General features: G+C 41.2%; 1 protein-coding gene and 1 pseudogene across 3 annotated transcripts in view; both read right to left on the bottom strand.

Moving 5' to 3' along the window:
* Positions 1-13,908, bottom strand: part of LOC119896614 — an 858,889-nt pseudogene that overhangs the window by 394,786 nt on the left and 450,195 nt on the right.
* The window catches only part of pld1b (phospholipase D1b), a 45,950-nt gene that overhangs the window by 18,971 nt on the left and 13,071 nt on the right, over positions 1-13,908 (bottom strand). For 2 of the 3 annotated variants that reach the window (XM_038710096.1, XM_038710088.1), the window contains exons 2-12: positions 7,072-7,242; positions 6,818-6,981; positions 5,871-6,013; positions 5,462-5,573; positions 4,863-4,928; positions 4,700-4,758; positions 4,504-4,596; positions 4,125-4,277; positions 3,095-3,244; positions 2,507-2,590; positions 261-342 (exon numbers count right to left, since the gene is read on the bottom strand). In XM_038710096.1, the coding sequence (XP_038566024.1) occupies positions 261-342; positions 2,507-2,590; positions 3,095-3,244; positions 4,125-4,277; positions 4,504-4,596; positions 4,700-4,758; positions 4,863-4,928; positions 5,462-5,573; positions 5,871-6,013; positions 6,818-6,981; positions 7,072-7,210 (1,245 nt within the window). In that variant the 5' untranslated portion in view covers positions 7,211-7,242. Of the gene's footprint in view, positions 1-260; positions 343-2,506; positions 2,591-3,094; positions 3,245-4,124; positions 4,278-4,503; positions 4,597-4,699; positions 4,759-4,862; positions 4,929-5,461; positions 5,574-5,870; positions 6,014-6,817; positions 6,982-7,071; positions 7,243-13,419; positions 13,442-13,908 lie in introns of those variants that run through there. The other variant, XM_038710104.1, reaches the window with a different exon arrangement.

Below are 13,908 nucleotides of genomic sequence, written 5' to 3' on the forward strand. Positions count from 1 at the left end.
CTTAAGGCAATTTGATCTCAGTTTGTTAGGTAAGGGTTGTCTCTGTGGTGCATTTAGCCTAGCTTAGCATAAAGACTTTTAGCAGGTGTAAACTGCTAGCATAGCATTATCAGAGGTACATACTAATGTTCCTATGTGACTTTTGTCTGAAATACAAAACATGAATGTGTGTTTACTGGCCAGACTTTTATCCGTGCTTTCACTCTTTGTGATTTCAGCCTAAAAAAACCCAGACCTATGAAGAAACCGTTCCTGCTCACCGCTTTGCGTTTCAGTACGCAGTCCAGGCGCCAGCGGTTGCCCTCGACAACTGGCCTCTTCAGGAAGATCTCCGGGCTCAGCCTGTGGAGCAACGCACACTGTAAGACATCACAAGTATACGCTGTATTTTCTATTTCTATTATGTTTAATACCGATGTCCTTTCTACTTCCCCACATTCTCTTTTCTCAAACAGCACACTTCTTTTTATTTATTTTATATTTTAAAAGACACAGAGACTGTTTAACACACCTTTATGTCCTCACGCCTAGACTACTGCAACACCCTCGTCACCTGCCTCACCAAAAATCTATTAATCAGCTCCTCAGCTGCCAACAAGATCAAGAGATGTGATCGCATCACGCCTGTTTTAGCCTCTTTGCATCGGCCCCCAGTATCAGTATTGAGGAATGAGAACTTGCTGTAGACTTTTAAGGCTCTTCATGGCCTCTTTCTGTGCTACAGTATATATCTGACCTCTTAGTCCCATACGAGCCAGTACGTAGCCTGATCCTCTGGCAGAGGTCTTTTCTCTTTTCCCGAGGTGCGGCTAAAAACTAGAGCTGAACAAGCTGCCGGAGGAAATCAGGTCAGAAGAATCAGTGACCTCATTTTTGTAACATTCTTTCATCTGAGAGTGTTTCGTGATTTACTTTGTTTCAACTCACTGCCCTTTTGCAGTTTTCTTTTCACTCTATTGGAAAGTGTTTTTTATAATCTGCTTGTTGTGAAATTAGTTGCCTTTATTAAGATTTTTTATGGTGTTTTTTAAATGTATGTATGTGTGTGTGTGGGTGTGTATTTATGTATTGTTGTGGTTAAGATTTGGACCCTGAATCAGTAATTACGTTCAGACTGACTGGAAAAGGTAAAAAAATGTATTGTATTAAGATTCTTCTTCTTTCGGTCCTTCCTTCCTCAATTAATCTGAAAGCATGAAAACCCCTAAAACAGGACAAATCTTTTCTTTGAATACAGTTTAATGCCAACACTTAAAGGAACAAGTAAAACTCTTATTGCACAATGTTTAATTCTACTGGAGTATTGTTTTTGCATATCTACCCTTGTACTCTAGAGTACTCCTTCCAATACAACAGCTCCCATAAATCACTTAGACACACACACTTCAGTGTTTTCACTAGGATTTTTTTGTGTGGTCGACCCCCCTGAAACTACTACTGTCGCAGAGCAGCCACGGTACGTACACGTGGTGTCGTCATCAACGTGACGCACCAATTTTAGCCTGTTTAGGTTCGTCACCTTCTCCGTTCCTCTTCAATCTTTTTAATCGCTGAAGTTACTACCTCCTAATGGAGCTACAGTTATGCCACCTTCAGATACTGGGCGATGAAACCATTGAGAGGTGCCCTTTGAAATGTGTTTTCTGAATTCTGTGTTTTACAATTGAAGCACCTTTTGTCATCTGAAAGAGTACTCATGTGGTGGTGATTAAAATTTCAACAGTTCAATAAGAAAATGTTACAAATTGCACATACAGTATATATTCAAATGCATGTACAATTATTTATGGGGACAGTTCACAATAAATGTAGACTACTGCAACAGTAGGATGTTAAACAGGCTATTATAATACTATGGGATTTGATAGGGGACAATTCAAAATGAATGCATTGTTGCAGTACAACTCCGTCCACACAGCCATGAAATCTACAATGAGCTGGCGTCTTGCATCTGTCGATGTAGTTTCACTTCTGTGAGTTAGGTGACGTTAGCTTTTGCTATCGCGCTGTCTTTGATCTGTGTGGAGGAGCCGCTAAGCCCCGCCCTCACTGAAACACCACCACAGAGAGGACAGAAGCAGCTCTGGTAAACTCCGGAACAAAGCTGTGCGACTAAAGTTCAAATTAATTGAACTTTTGAGGCAACGAGCGAAAAGCGAATCCCCTGTGTTTGCTTGTGTGTGTGTGAAAACACACGTCCGTATACAGCCTAAACATATATATTTTATCATTCTTTCAGGGAGGGCCGCCCCCCCCAAAACAATGGTAGGGGAAACACTGCCTTTGCATGTAGTGTTGAAAAGTGTGTCTCTGGGTGTACTAGTATAACAGTAGTCTGAGCCTCAGACTGTAACTGATCTGTTTGACCAGAAAACCTCCCAAGAGGTGACCGCAAAGTGCACTCACTGAACTCTGAAACACTCACACAGAACATCAATGTTGTTCTGCAGAATCTCATCTTAGCGTGCTCGAGCTTGAGGAAACACATAAAAACACACACACTTACCACCAGTCTGTGATGAATATTTCCTCTTTGGCTTCTTCAAGAGCGTCGGCCACGTCCTCCATGTATGTTTTCCCATTCACATACCTGTAGAGGACACACACACCCCTTTAGGACAAGCCAAACAAACACTTCCCCCTCTCACTTTTCAGTTTGTCCATCGTCTGTACATTCAACCTCTCAGTGCTGCACACACACACACACACACACACACACACACACACAGCCTCACAGACAGTATAGTGTTGCCCAGCTGAGAGACAGGTGATGAGCAGGTGAGGCTCACTTTCCCTCTCTTTGTGTCGGGTTACTCCAGCGACACACACACTTAACGGCAAACTCTCTGAACACTTTCTGCCAGCTGGACCAGGCTTCATCTAGACGTCCTTTTTTTTTTTTTTTGGCCCCGGTGCCTGGCTCTAATTAACATCAATTTAACGCCGGGGTCCGAAGGGTGAAGTAGTTTTCCTCGTTAACACTCGTCACTTCACCCCAAATCACAAACAAAAAGGGATGAAGACAAACGTCAGCTAAAATGTTAAAAGACATATACAACACCAGTGGCTAGCGTTGGTTGTTTGCCGTGGTTACCATTTGGCGGGGATGTTCACTTCCTCTCTGGCGAAGGATCCGAAGCGGTGATCGGTGAGGAAGGCCGAGCCGTGCTTCTTGATGAATACTTCAATGGCCTGACCCCACCAGCGGGCGTGTCGGTAGCTGCTGCACTTCAGCACCAGTGATCTGCACACAAACACACACACATTTATATAAATATCACTTCATCTTTGCCGATTATTCATGCTGAACTTATGATCCGATTGGTTTTCCCGTGATTTAAACTGTCAAATACATTGACTAATAAATGTTGCTCTACTTCCTTGGGGAGTAATTACATTAAAAGCAAAAGTTCTCAGCTCTTTAATGTTTGGCTGCTGGACAATTATTGTGTTTAGAAGGAAGACATGATGCATTTAGATCCAGCAAATCAAGGATATTGCTGCGGCTTTAATTAAATAATTCTAAGGCTTTGGGTAGTTTTCTTTAGTAGCTGATTAATGGTGTGTTAATGTGAAAAGGCACTTTAAAGTTAGTTACTTAACTGAAAAGCCTTTGACTGCACTTAATGACGATGTTTGGTTTTGTAAAATAAAAGAGATTTAGAGTTACATCAATTGCTCTGAAGGCAAAGACCCTGAGCTATATAACAAACATTTGCTTTTGAGATTAAGGTAGTTTTAATTATGGGAAACATCTAATTAAAAAACCAAAACAAATTAAGGTGTTTTAAAAACGTGAGATAAGAGAACACAAGATGAGAAAAAGCGTTCAGGTGTGGCAGCAACACAAGGACAGAAGTAAGCGCAGATAAACACAGAAAATAAAAAATAGTATATTAAAAATAGTATATTCCTCCTCACTAGCTCCCCTAACTAAATTTAAGGGAGTTTAGCCTCATTTAAGGAAATTAAATGTAACGTTGCTTTACAGAATATGTGGTTTGTAAACAGTTGAACAATAAGTTTACATGCAAGAAGTTTCTGAGTTTCTACATAAATGTAACCCGACTTGGAAACGAGCACTGTAGAAGTTACGCTATATAAAACGTACACGTGTCACGCACCTGGACAGACTGTCGATGCGAACGCCATGTTTGGTCTCCGTGTCTTTGGAGTCCATTAAGATCTTGAACTCCTTGTCGACCAACATCACAAAGGAGATGGCTCCCGAGTCGGGCTTCATGTACAGCAGGAACGAGTCCTTCACCACCAGCCAGCTACGCACAACACACATATTTTAACCCAGAGAGCACGACACAGGCTGGAACCAAAACCCCAGCACATGATTGAAAACACTCATTTAGAAATGGAGCTGAATGTGAGTACATAAAAACAAAGTCAGAGTTAAACCTGGAAGTTTCTCTGCAACATCAAACACACGACTACGTTGAGGTTTGAGCACAAAACAGTTCTCTGTGATTGTGTCTGTGGGTGTTCACTGACCGTTTGGACCAGTGGTAGCAGATTTTGCTGCGACCACAGCAGTTCATCCCGGGGATCCGATGGCCGCCGGATCGCTTCAGCACCATTCCTTCTCTGAAGGACAAGAGAGCTGCTGTACTGATGCAGGTTTTAAGTAGGACATTATATACATTACAGTCTTTACACATTAATAGTAGGCGGTGAGAGTTGTTCTTACAAGCCTTTTGGTCCCAGATCGTGGATAAAGGACAGCTGGCTGACATCAATGAACTCCATCTGAAAGAGAATAATAAGGGTTTCTATGCAAAACAAAGGAAATTATGGTCCATTTTCCTGACATCTTCTTAGAAGTGAAGTACATTTAACACGACTGTTCTTACCGTTGCGTGGTAGCTCCTGTACATCGGCATCTTTAGCAGTTTATTCAAGTAATCTTCCAGTTGTTTCTGGAGCAAAAACACATTAAATAAATCATCCAGCCAGTGCAATAAAATTAAAATCAACAAGTATAGAGCGCCTTAGTCCATCGCTTCTGCTTCCACCCAATGGGATCTTAATCCTACATCAACATTTCTCATCTGGCACAATGTAAGCAACATGGCCGTCACCCCTTTCTGTCAGAACGAGGGGGAAAGTATTAAATCTGGCCATGTTGCTTGTATGTTTACATTCTGCTCCACAACACACAGGCATGACGGCGTTAGGCTTCAGCCAATGAGAGAAAAGTTTATGACGTCACATTTGTTTTTTTGGATTTGTGGTCTTTCTAATTACGCATTTTCACAGTCTTTACAACAAACTGTGACTTTCTTGACTTGCAAAATTATCTTTAAAATAGACAAAGATTATGTGTTTACTTCAGGGCACAAGTGAAACTCATTTATTCCCGAAATAAGATCCCATAGAGGTCCGGTGGATTGGGAGGCTCTCTCTAAAAGCATAAGAGAGAGAAAGACAGATGCTCTAACGAAAGGCATACCCTGCGACTGGAAACTTGATCCTCTCTGCCCAGCTCCTCTCCTCTTCCTCTGGGGAGGGCCGGCATCTCCCTCACCTCGTTCCTCGCCACCGTCTGCCTCTTCACCGTGTGACTGCGGAGAGAAATGACAGGAGAGGTTGTCGGTTTAAATGTCGGGACCGCTAAGTGCGAAACTATAACAAAATGTTTGTTTCTAATGCAGATTTTAGCAGCTTTCTGGAAGGTTTAGGTGATAAAGGCACAAAGAAACGCTGAAGAAAATGAAAATGGGCCTTGCAGGTCTGACGTGTTAAAAGTTGATCCTGCGTTGTAATGTCAGTCTCCACCCGTTTACATCGCTCTTAATCTGACCTTCTGAGGCTTTAACAGAGCCAATCCAGGACAAAAAAAAAGGCCTTGGCGTGTTTACCTGCGTGACGGCAGCGGCAGCCTCATGAAGGTCTTGTACGTCCGGAGCTCTCTGTGGAGATCCATGAAGTGTTTCTCTTTCCTCTTCACCAGCCACGTGAACTCCCCGTGTTTCAGCTCAATCTTAAACACCGCCGGCATAGACTGAGCACACAGCACAGATACTTAGGTGAGATATTGGCAATGAAAGCTTTAGATTGTAAAAAGATTTCCTCATTTGGAGTTCTTTAAGAATCAGCATTTTGTTGTTAAATTATTAGCAGCAGCGTTTTCAACTCTCTGTGGCTGCTTTAAGCATGTGCCACCATCATCAGGCAACCACGACGAGACAAAGACAATACAATACAACTGAGTTCATGTTCACGGGTCGCAGTCTCAACCGGTTAGGTCAAAACTGTGTGCACAATAGTGGCTGATGGTGGAGAAGTGCAGTCAGTCATGCGGTACGCAGCGTAGTTCATTAGGAAAGTATCATTTAAAAGTTTATTCATCTTTTTAATGTAAATATTAGTAGGTACAAAAATACATTATTTGTGATTCAAAATATTGGTTGTTGATTAATGAATTAGTGACCCCCACAGGTGCATGATTTTACTGCTACTGCCTCCCACGTAACTCGAACCCTGATGCAGACTCTTTAGGGTTTGTTGACATAAAAATGTACAAATACATTAGGCTTGGATTGAAATCATCCCCTCCCAAACAAGTAGAGGAGAAATCTGGTTTGGGGTTCTTTCAGTCCAATTATTCAGCACAGCATCTTGCAGATAGAATATGAACTGAGCAACCAAACCTCTGACCGTCTTACTGGAGGCCAGCCCAGTTATTTTACACCTGTTGTGAGAGTTGAGTGAGAACAGCAACGTCACCAATTTCTGACATGTCGTCTGAGACAAATAATAACTGCATAGAGTGAAATGTCAGGGAGGTAAGCGTGTCTTTGTGCACCTTGTTGACGCTCCTCTGTGTGGTGACGTTGAAGCGGTCCTGAGCCGAGGTGAACCGCTCCACCTCCAGGATCTTGGCGGTAATCGGAGAGGACAGGAAGACTTTGGCCTCGGGCTCCTTGAATCCGACTGTGTGGTAGATGGCAGAGAACGGCAAGCGCTCCGCTGCAGATGTACAAAGGTATATGATATCAGACAGATATATGTAGTAATGTTAGATGAATACTGACAAATATTGACAACATGCACACACACCTGAGGCGCTGCCGTCCGTTGTGTCGTACTCTCCATCTTCCAGGTCGAGCTCGCGGGTGTCCAGCTTCTCCATGATGCCGGTCATATCGTTGGCAACCAGGTGCAGGGTGCTGGTAGTCGGCTCGGACTGCCGCAGCATGGCTAGCACTTAGTCTGGAGCCCGGGGCTCACCTGGAGAGACAGGTTGGAAAGGGGGAGTTCAAGCAAAGATACGGGTCAAACCTGAATCCCATCCTTCCATTTTCTTGTGCATCTCCGAGGCCCGAGTGGTGGCACAGGACAACCAAAGTGAGGCTCCCTCCTCCCCAGCTCCTCCTGGAAAATCCAAAGGCTTTTCCAGCCAAGATTTGATACTTAATCCTTCGCAACCAGATGCCCAACCCCCCCCCCCGATCTGGCTCCTTTCAACATGAAAGAGCAGCCGTCCTACTCTGATCTGCTCACAGCTTTGATACCCTTTTACCTGCCAACTTAACGGAGGTCTGGATTTGAGGTGAGACCAGCAGGGCAGCGCCATTAGTGATCAGACAAACTCCAGCTTTTACAAATTACCAACATCAAAGGTCCTGGAAACGTATTTGGAGTGCAACATAAAACACATTTTCAGCCAAAGTAAGAACAGACATTTTTTGTCTTCTTGTTTTTATACTTCTCACTGGGTTTAAAGTGTCCAGGTTTCTGCTGTCAAATAATTCTTATACTTAAATAAAAGTACTAATGCCACACTATACTCTATTCCAAGTAAAAGTCCTGCATTGAAAAGGTTATAATAGGAAAATATCCTTTAAAGTAGTAAAGCAGTAAAATTTCACTTTATATATTCTATCAGATTGTTATTCCTCATACATTAATGTAAACAAGGATTTTTCTGCTGTAGCTCATTTTGAACCATTTTGTATGGAACTGACACTAATGATTATTTTCATCATGGATTAATCTGCTGATCATTTTCTCTATTAACAGATCGATTGTTTGGTTTGTAAAGATTCAGAAAATAGTGAGAAATGTTGTCACAACTACTCACAGCCCAAAGTGACACCTTCACAATGCTTGTTGTGTCCAAACCTCAACATTATAAACAAACGTTACAGTTATAACAGTCACTCAAAGGAAAAGCAGCGAATATTAAAACAATTGACTAATTGTTTCAGCTGTACTTGTATGAATATATAAAGTGGAAATGTGTGGAAACGTATATCATATTCTATAATAAGCTCTTCGTATGTTTTGTGTCTTGATTTGTAAATCCAAAGAAGGTTAAATTCAAGGGCAACTGGACTTGGTTGAAGACACTGGAAGACGTTTCGTCCCTCATCCAAAGGACTTCTTCAGTTCTGACTGACTGGCAGGGAAACTCAGCTATTTAACCACAGTGGGGTCGTTTGCCAGGATCGTCGATACCGCTGGTTCGTTAGTGTTCCTGCCTGTTGTAACGACAGTCGTTATGGTCGTTAGGACTACCCGTGGCTACGACTGAACGACCATCGACATCCTAACCTGAGGCCAATAGGTTACGTTCCTTGAGTTTCCTGGGAAGTGATGACTTGACTTATAACTTTCTTTGGATAACTATGACCTGGATGACTGAGAATCTTCACAGACATCTTAACTTGTAAAGTAACTAAAGTTGCTGTTGGATAAATTTAGTGATGTAAAAAGTACAATATTTCCCTCGGAGATGTGATGAAGCAGAAGGGGAAGAAACCAAATCTGTTTTCGCTGGTTATCAAACACTCTCTCTTTCTGTCTTTCTGATGGATTTCTTCATCTCTTCTTGTGTCATTTAGCTCTGCATCTCTTTCCTCGCTCTCTTCATTCACCTTTCCCTCTTCCCCACTGTTTTATCTTCACAGCCTGCAGCTCTTCCATCCATCTCTTTCTCTCCTTCCTCTCAGATCACATCAGATGAGACACATTAATCCAAACAACAGGATTAGCAGAGGACAAGTACAGGAAGCGGAGGCCTTTTTAACCATATTCCTTACTACAGGTGTGTGTCGGTGGAGAGCGAGGGGAAAAAAGCAGGTCAATGAGGATTGAAGGGAGGGATTTTCACATAAACGGACCCAGAAACATGAATGTGATGAGAAACGCTGTGTGTAGGTGAAACAGAGACATTGATGACACCTGGATGTTTACTCCTAAACTCCCAGAAAACAATTAATCATGTCAGATATCATTAATTATGCAGTAAAACAAGCTGTGAGCCTCAGAAACGAGCAGCTACAGGTGCTTGAAAAGTTTCATGGGCAGATTTCACATTTGAATAAAAACAGTGGAGTTAAATTATGACCGAATCATCCGACCTCAGTTTTTTGGTTTGAAGACGGAAACAAAATGTGCTGCAGTGTGTCATCCCTAGGTTTCATTCAAAAACAGCAATCGATCGATTCATACAAGTTTTGCTTGTGGCTGATATCTCAGAATAGGTGTGTAAGACGTCACATATGGACGCATTTTCAAGACCGTTTGCCGTCAGTTTGTAATGCACTGGGAAGCCCCGTAGTGTCATAGTTCAAAGCACTGGAGGAAGCCCTGTAGCGCCATTTTTGAACGCTAAGCAGTTATAATATAGATCTGACTGTAATATAGATTCTGCTCTTCCTCTACAACCTGCAACCACATCTAAACTAGCCCAGCCAGCTCCAACATAATGAGAAACACATCGCCACAGCCACAACTGCCACAACTTCACAATACTCACAAAACATAAATTGATACCATAGTTTAAATAATGAGAAGCAAATATCTCTGGACATTTACGTTTATTCAAATCTGTGCACTGTATAAAATTCTGCAGCGTTAAACTCTGGTCTGTTTGTTTTCACTTCCTCCTCCGGGCGACACCGCCACCAACCACAGCAGACAGGGAGACTGTCCCATTTCCAGGAAATCAACTGGTCTGAACCCCACAGAGACCAACAAGTGTCCATCAGCAGCCACGAGTTCTGTAAAAGTGCTCTTGAGCAATACACTGAACCGCTGCCTGCTATTTTAAAAAGCTACAAGCAAATAAAGCAAAATTAGAGGGAAAGTTTTCTAAAAGTATATAAAATTGTAGTTTAAAGGGCGGTTAGGTTACACATAAGAGCTGCTACAGATTTTTTAGCATTTAACATTAGTGACAGTATTATTATTATCAAACAGGGGACCAGGTGAATTAATCGGATGTGATGTTTTTCCAGGGAGGCTGCGAGGTTTTTCTAGAATTGAGTGAGAAGAGGGGATTCCCAGCCCCAGGATCCCAGCTGAATTTGGTTATAGGCAGAATCTCCGATTTTACCAAGTTGATGGAGTAACCAGAAGCCTTTTTATAATTAATGATCAGGTGACAGACTTCTAATGTATAACAGGACGTCATCGGCATACAGACTAATTTTATGGTGGTGTGACTGTGATTGAATGCCTGAGATACAACATATAAAATATGGATGTATAAACATTATGAAAAAAAAACAATAACCTGATGCCATTAAACTGTAATGTGGCGCAGGGGTTTTCTACCCGGAAGTTCTTATAAACAAACAGTGCTCCCTCGTGGCTGGACTTTAAACAGTAATATAAACAAATTCATCTGCAACACTTGCCTCTTCTGGGTAAAACCACCTGTACACCAAACGACCTTCAAAATCAAAAATTTTTGTTTACAATAGAAACACGGCTGATAGAACATCAAATGCTCTATTTAGCACAATCCACATATTATAATTAAAATTGAAGTGCTCAACAGGGACCACCCAGCTTGGACCAGTTTGTCTCCTTTCAGCACTTAGCTTAAACGCAACAAAGTCAAAACTATGATTCCCTTCTGGCAGAGATACTGCAAACCCTTTCCGGTAAAAAATAATGTTATATGCATAATGTAATGAGCCCTCCTTCACTTAGATACTACTATGCGTGCCCCCCCATGACACAGAGACCATCGTAGGACATTAAATCTCTCCATAAATTATAAATTAGTGTCTCCAACGTAGATTGAGTCTGGGATACAGCCCTGCTTTTAAATGAAGAATTATTTGAAAAATGATTAACAGGGTTTCTGGGTGGTTCTTTTCTGTTGCTACGGTCATGTTTGTCTGTGACCCCTTAATATTAAGTAATGTCTCCTCGAAGCTGCTCATCATTGATTGCATTTATAAATTGTGAGCAGTTCAATCTGAGGGGGATTTCACCTCTCAGATTATTTCATTAGAATCATTTTTTTAGAATTCAGAAGAGGTAGAAGTACAGTTTTTTATAAAAAAGAATAAAGAATTAAAGAATAGTCAGAAAACATTTATGTTTCACAATTTAGTTTTTCTTATTTTCTAAAAGGTACATTCATCTTATGGCACATTGTAGGCACCTGTGAATGACAACAAATGTAATTTTATATATATATATTTTACATACACACACACACACAGTAAATTATTTTGCCTCACCTTTATGTGTACTGTTGTGAAAAAAACTCACATTCAGTTAATGTTTATCAGCGCAAACTCAAACAAATTACATGCAAACTTTTACTACTGTACACAGTGCACGTAGCCTCTAGTATGCAAACCATCCTCAGCATTAAGAAACCATAGGGTCTCTGTTTGTTTTGCCACTGTTGTATTGAAACTGTGAGATGTGGGTGAAAGTGCCTCTGAGGTGTGTCTGCATAACAGCAGCTTCTGGTGGAACCGGTGATGCGGGGAATTGAAAAATAGCATTAGACCAGCTGGAGTAAAAGTAAATGAGGGAAAAAAGCCAAAGAATCAGCCAAATAACTGCACACTGAGCACAAAACTGAAATGATACAAGCATGTATGCTTACTGTAACAGAAACTCTTATGTCTTTTGTCTGTGAGGGAATAAGATTATCAGCCATAAAAAGAAATACAAACCTGACCCTGTTATTCACTCCCTTCACATTTGAAATAGATTTGGAAACAAAAAGAATTAGAAGAACTGAGCGGTTTCACCACAGAGATTACACTGACACTGAAAATCCTCTAATTTAAAAAAAACCCACCTTATTAAATATTTAAAATCAGACACTGGGACACATTTTTGAAACAAATGAATTTAACTTATTCAATAACAAACGAGAATAAGATATCACCTTGACCAGGATATTGTATGACAATATTAATCATGATATACAATAATTATGAGAGAACTGTATAATAATTATAATTTTCCTCAACAGAAAAAAACTAAACTTCATTGACTAGTTTGCAATTGTTGTTTTACTTTGAGGATATTTGTCCATCAAAAACTGACTCAACGGCATTCTTTAAGATTGAAGGTGCCGTTCTGTTCACATTCAATTACTCACCAAACAGCGTTCTGTGTATCCCTGAAGGCTACTAAACATGTGGAACATCCTTCCACATAAAACACTTACAAATTAAAATGTTTATATCCATGTTTAATTGGAAGCAGTCTTCTTTTTGGATTCTTCTCGGCACATTATAGCCAACAATTGTCAGTCAGCGGACTAAATGAAGCTATTAACAGAAATATGTATAGCTTCACCAACATGCTTGTGCATTTCCTTATGTGTGCATGACATACAAAACAGGGACTCACTCATTTCACTTTTCTCCATAGTACTACTCGTGGTTTGAAAACCCCCACAGTAACCTTTAAAGCCGAATGAATAGATCTTCAGCCGTTTGCAGTGACACAAATGTGTAAGCAAATACTTCTCTGTTAGCACATCCAGCAAACACAGAGTAACATGATCACCTGATGAATGCTAATATTTAACCTCTATATCTGTCTCTGTATCCTAAGAAGGTTAAAATCAAGGGCAACTGGACTTAGTTGAAGATACTCGAAGACTCTCATCTAAGAGGCTTCTTCAGTTCTGACCGACTTGCCGGGAGCTAAACGTTCCCATTTCTTCATCAGCTCATCTCCAACAGGTCGTGTACAGCGGGTTTATCAGAGCTTGTTTGACAAAAACAGCTGCTAATGGAAAGATGGAGACTGAACCAAACGGCAAATGTGCCTCAAAAGCAAAACAATGTCCTAAAACAGGCTAAATATCTCTGCAGAGCTGGTGAGGACTCTCTGTGGGTTCAGGACCACAACTGACCTCATTCACATTACACAGAGACATTTGATTTAATGTTAGTGTAAAAATATAGATTAATGGGGCTTTCAAGATAAATCCTTTCTATTTAAAAAGGATATTTTCTGAGTTCATGACCCGGGTTAAATATACGTGACTGAAATCATAAGAGGAAATTGAGCTTCAACTTTCATTATTGACCTTGGAAATAGCAAAAAAAATATTTTAAGATGATTAATGCAGGCAGTGGTTGGCTTGTGTCTGTGCATTATTGTGTGTGTCTGAGCCCAGTGAGCACTCACGTTAATAGGGTACAGTGGTTGGCCATCACCACCCCCCGCATCACTCGCCAGCCAGGTGGCAGGCTGTTGAGCCATCACACACACACACACACACACACACACACACACACACACACACAAAACCGCCATGCAATCAGGCTGATTCACAAAAAAACTTCTTTAACTTCTCATTTTCTCTCTCTCTCTCTCTCAGACTGAAACACACTTTTATGCTTCTGCAAATCATCAGCAATCAGTGACTTCTTAAATTAGATCAGTTAACTGTACCAATGCCCGGGGGGGAAACTAGTTTGGCAGCCGATGCACAGTGACATATAAACAGAGACACGAGTCAGACAGGTCACAACACAGAAGATACTGAAAACGTGCTGAATATCATCCACACTCCACTTATCCTGTGCATCTCATCACAGTCATTTAACTGCATGGAAAATACAGGGACAATGCAGGGTGGTGAATCCGAGGTCCTAATTAATAAATCTGTTATGT

This window comes from Micropterus salmoides, unplaced genomic scaffold (genome assembly GCF_014851395.1).
Source record: "Micropterus salmoides isolate LMB-PRFRI ecotype aquatic unplaced genomic scaffold, ASM1485139v1 Ms_hic_scaffold_1, whole genome shotgun sequence".
Lineage (NCBI taxonomy): Eukaryota > Metazoa > Chordata > Actinopteri > Centrarchiformes > Centrarchidae > Micropterus > Micropterus salmoides.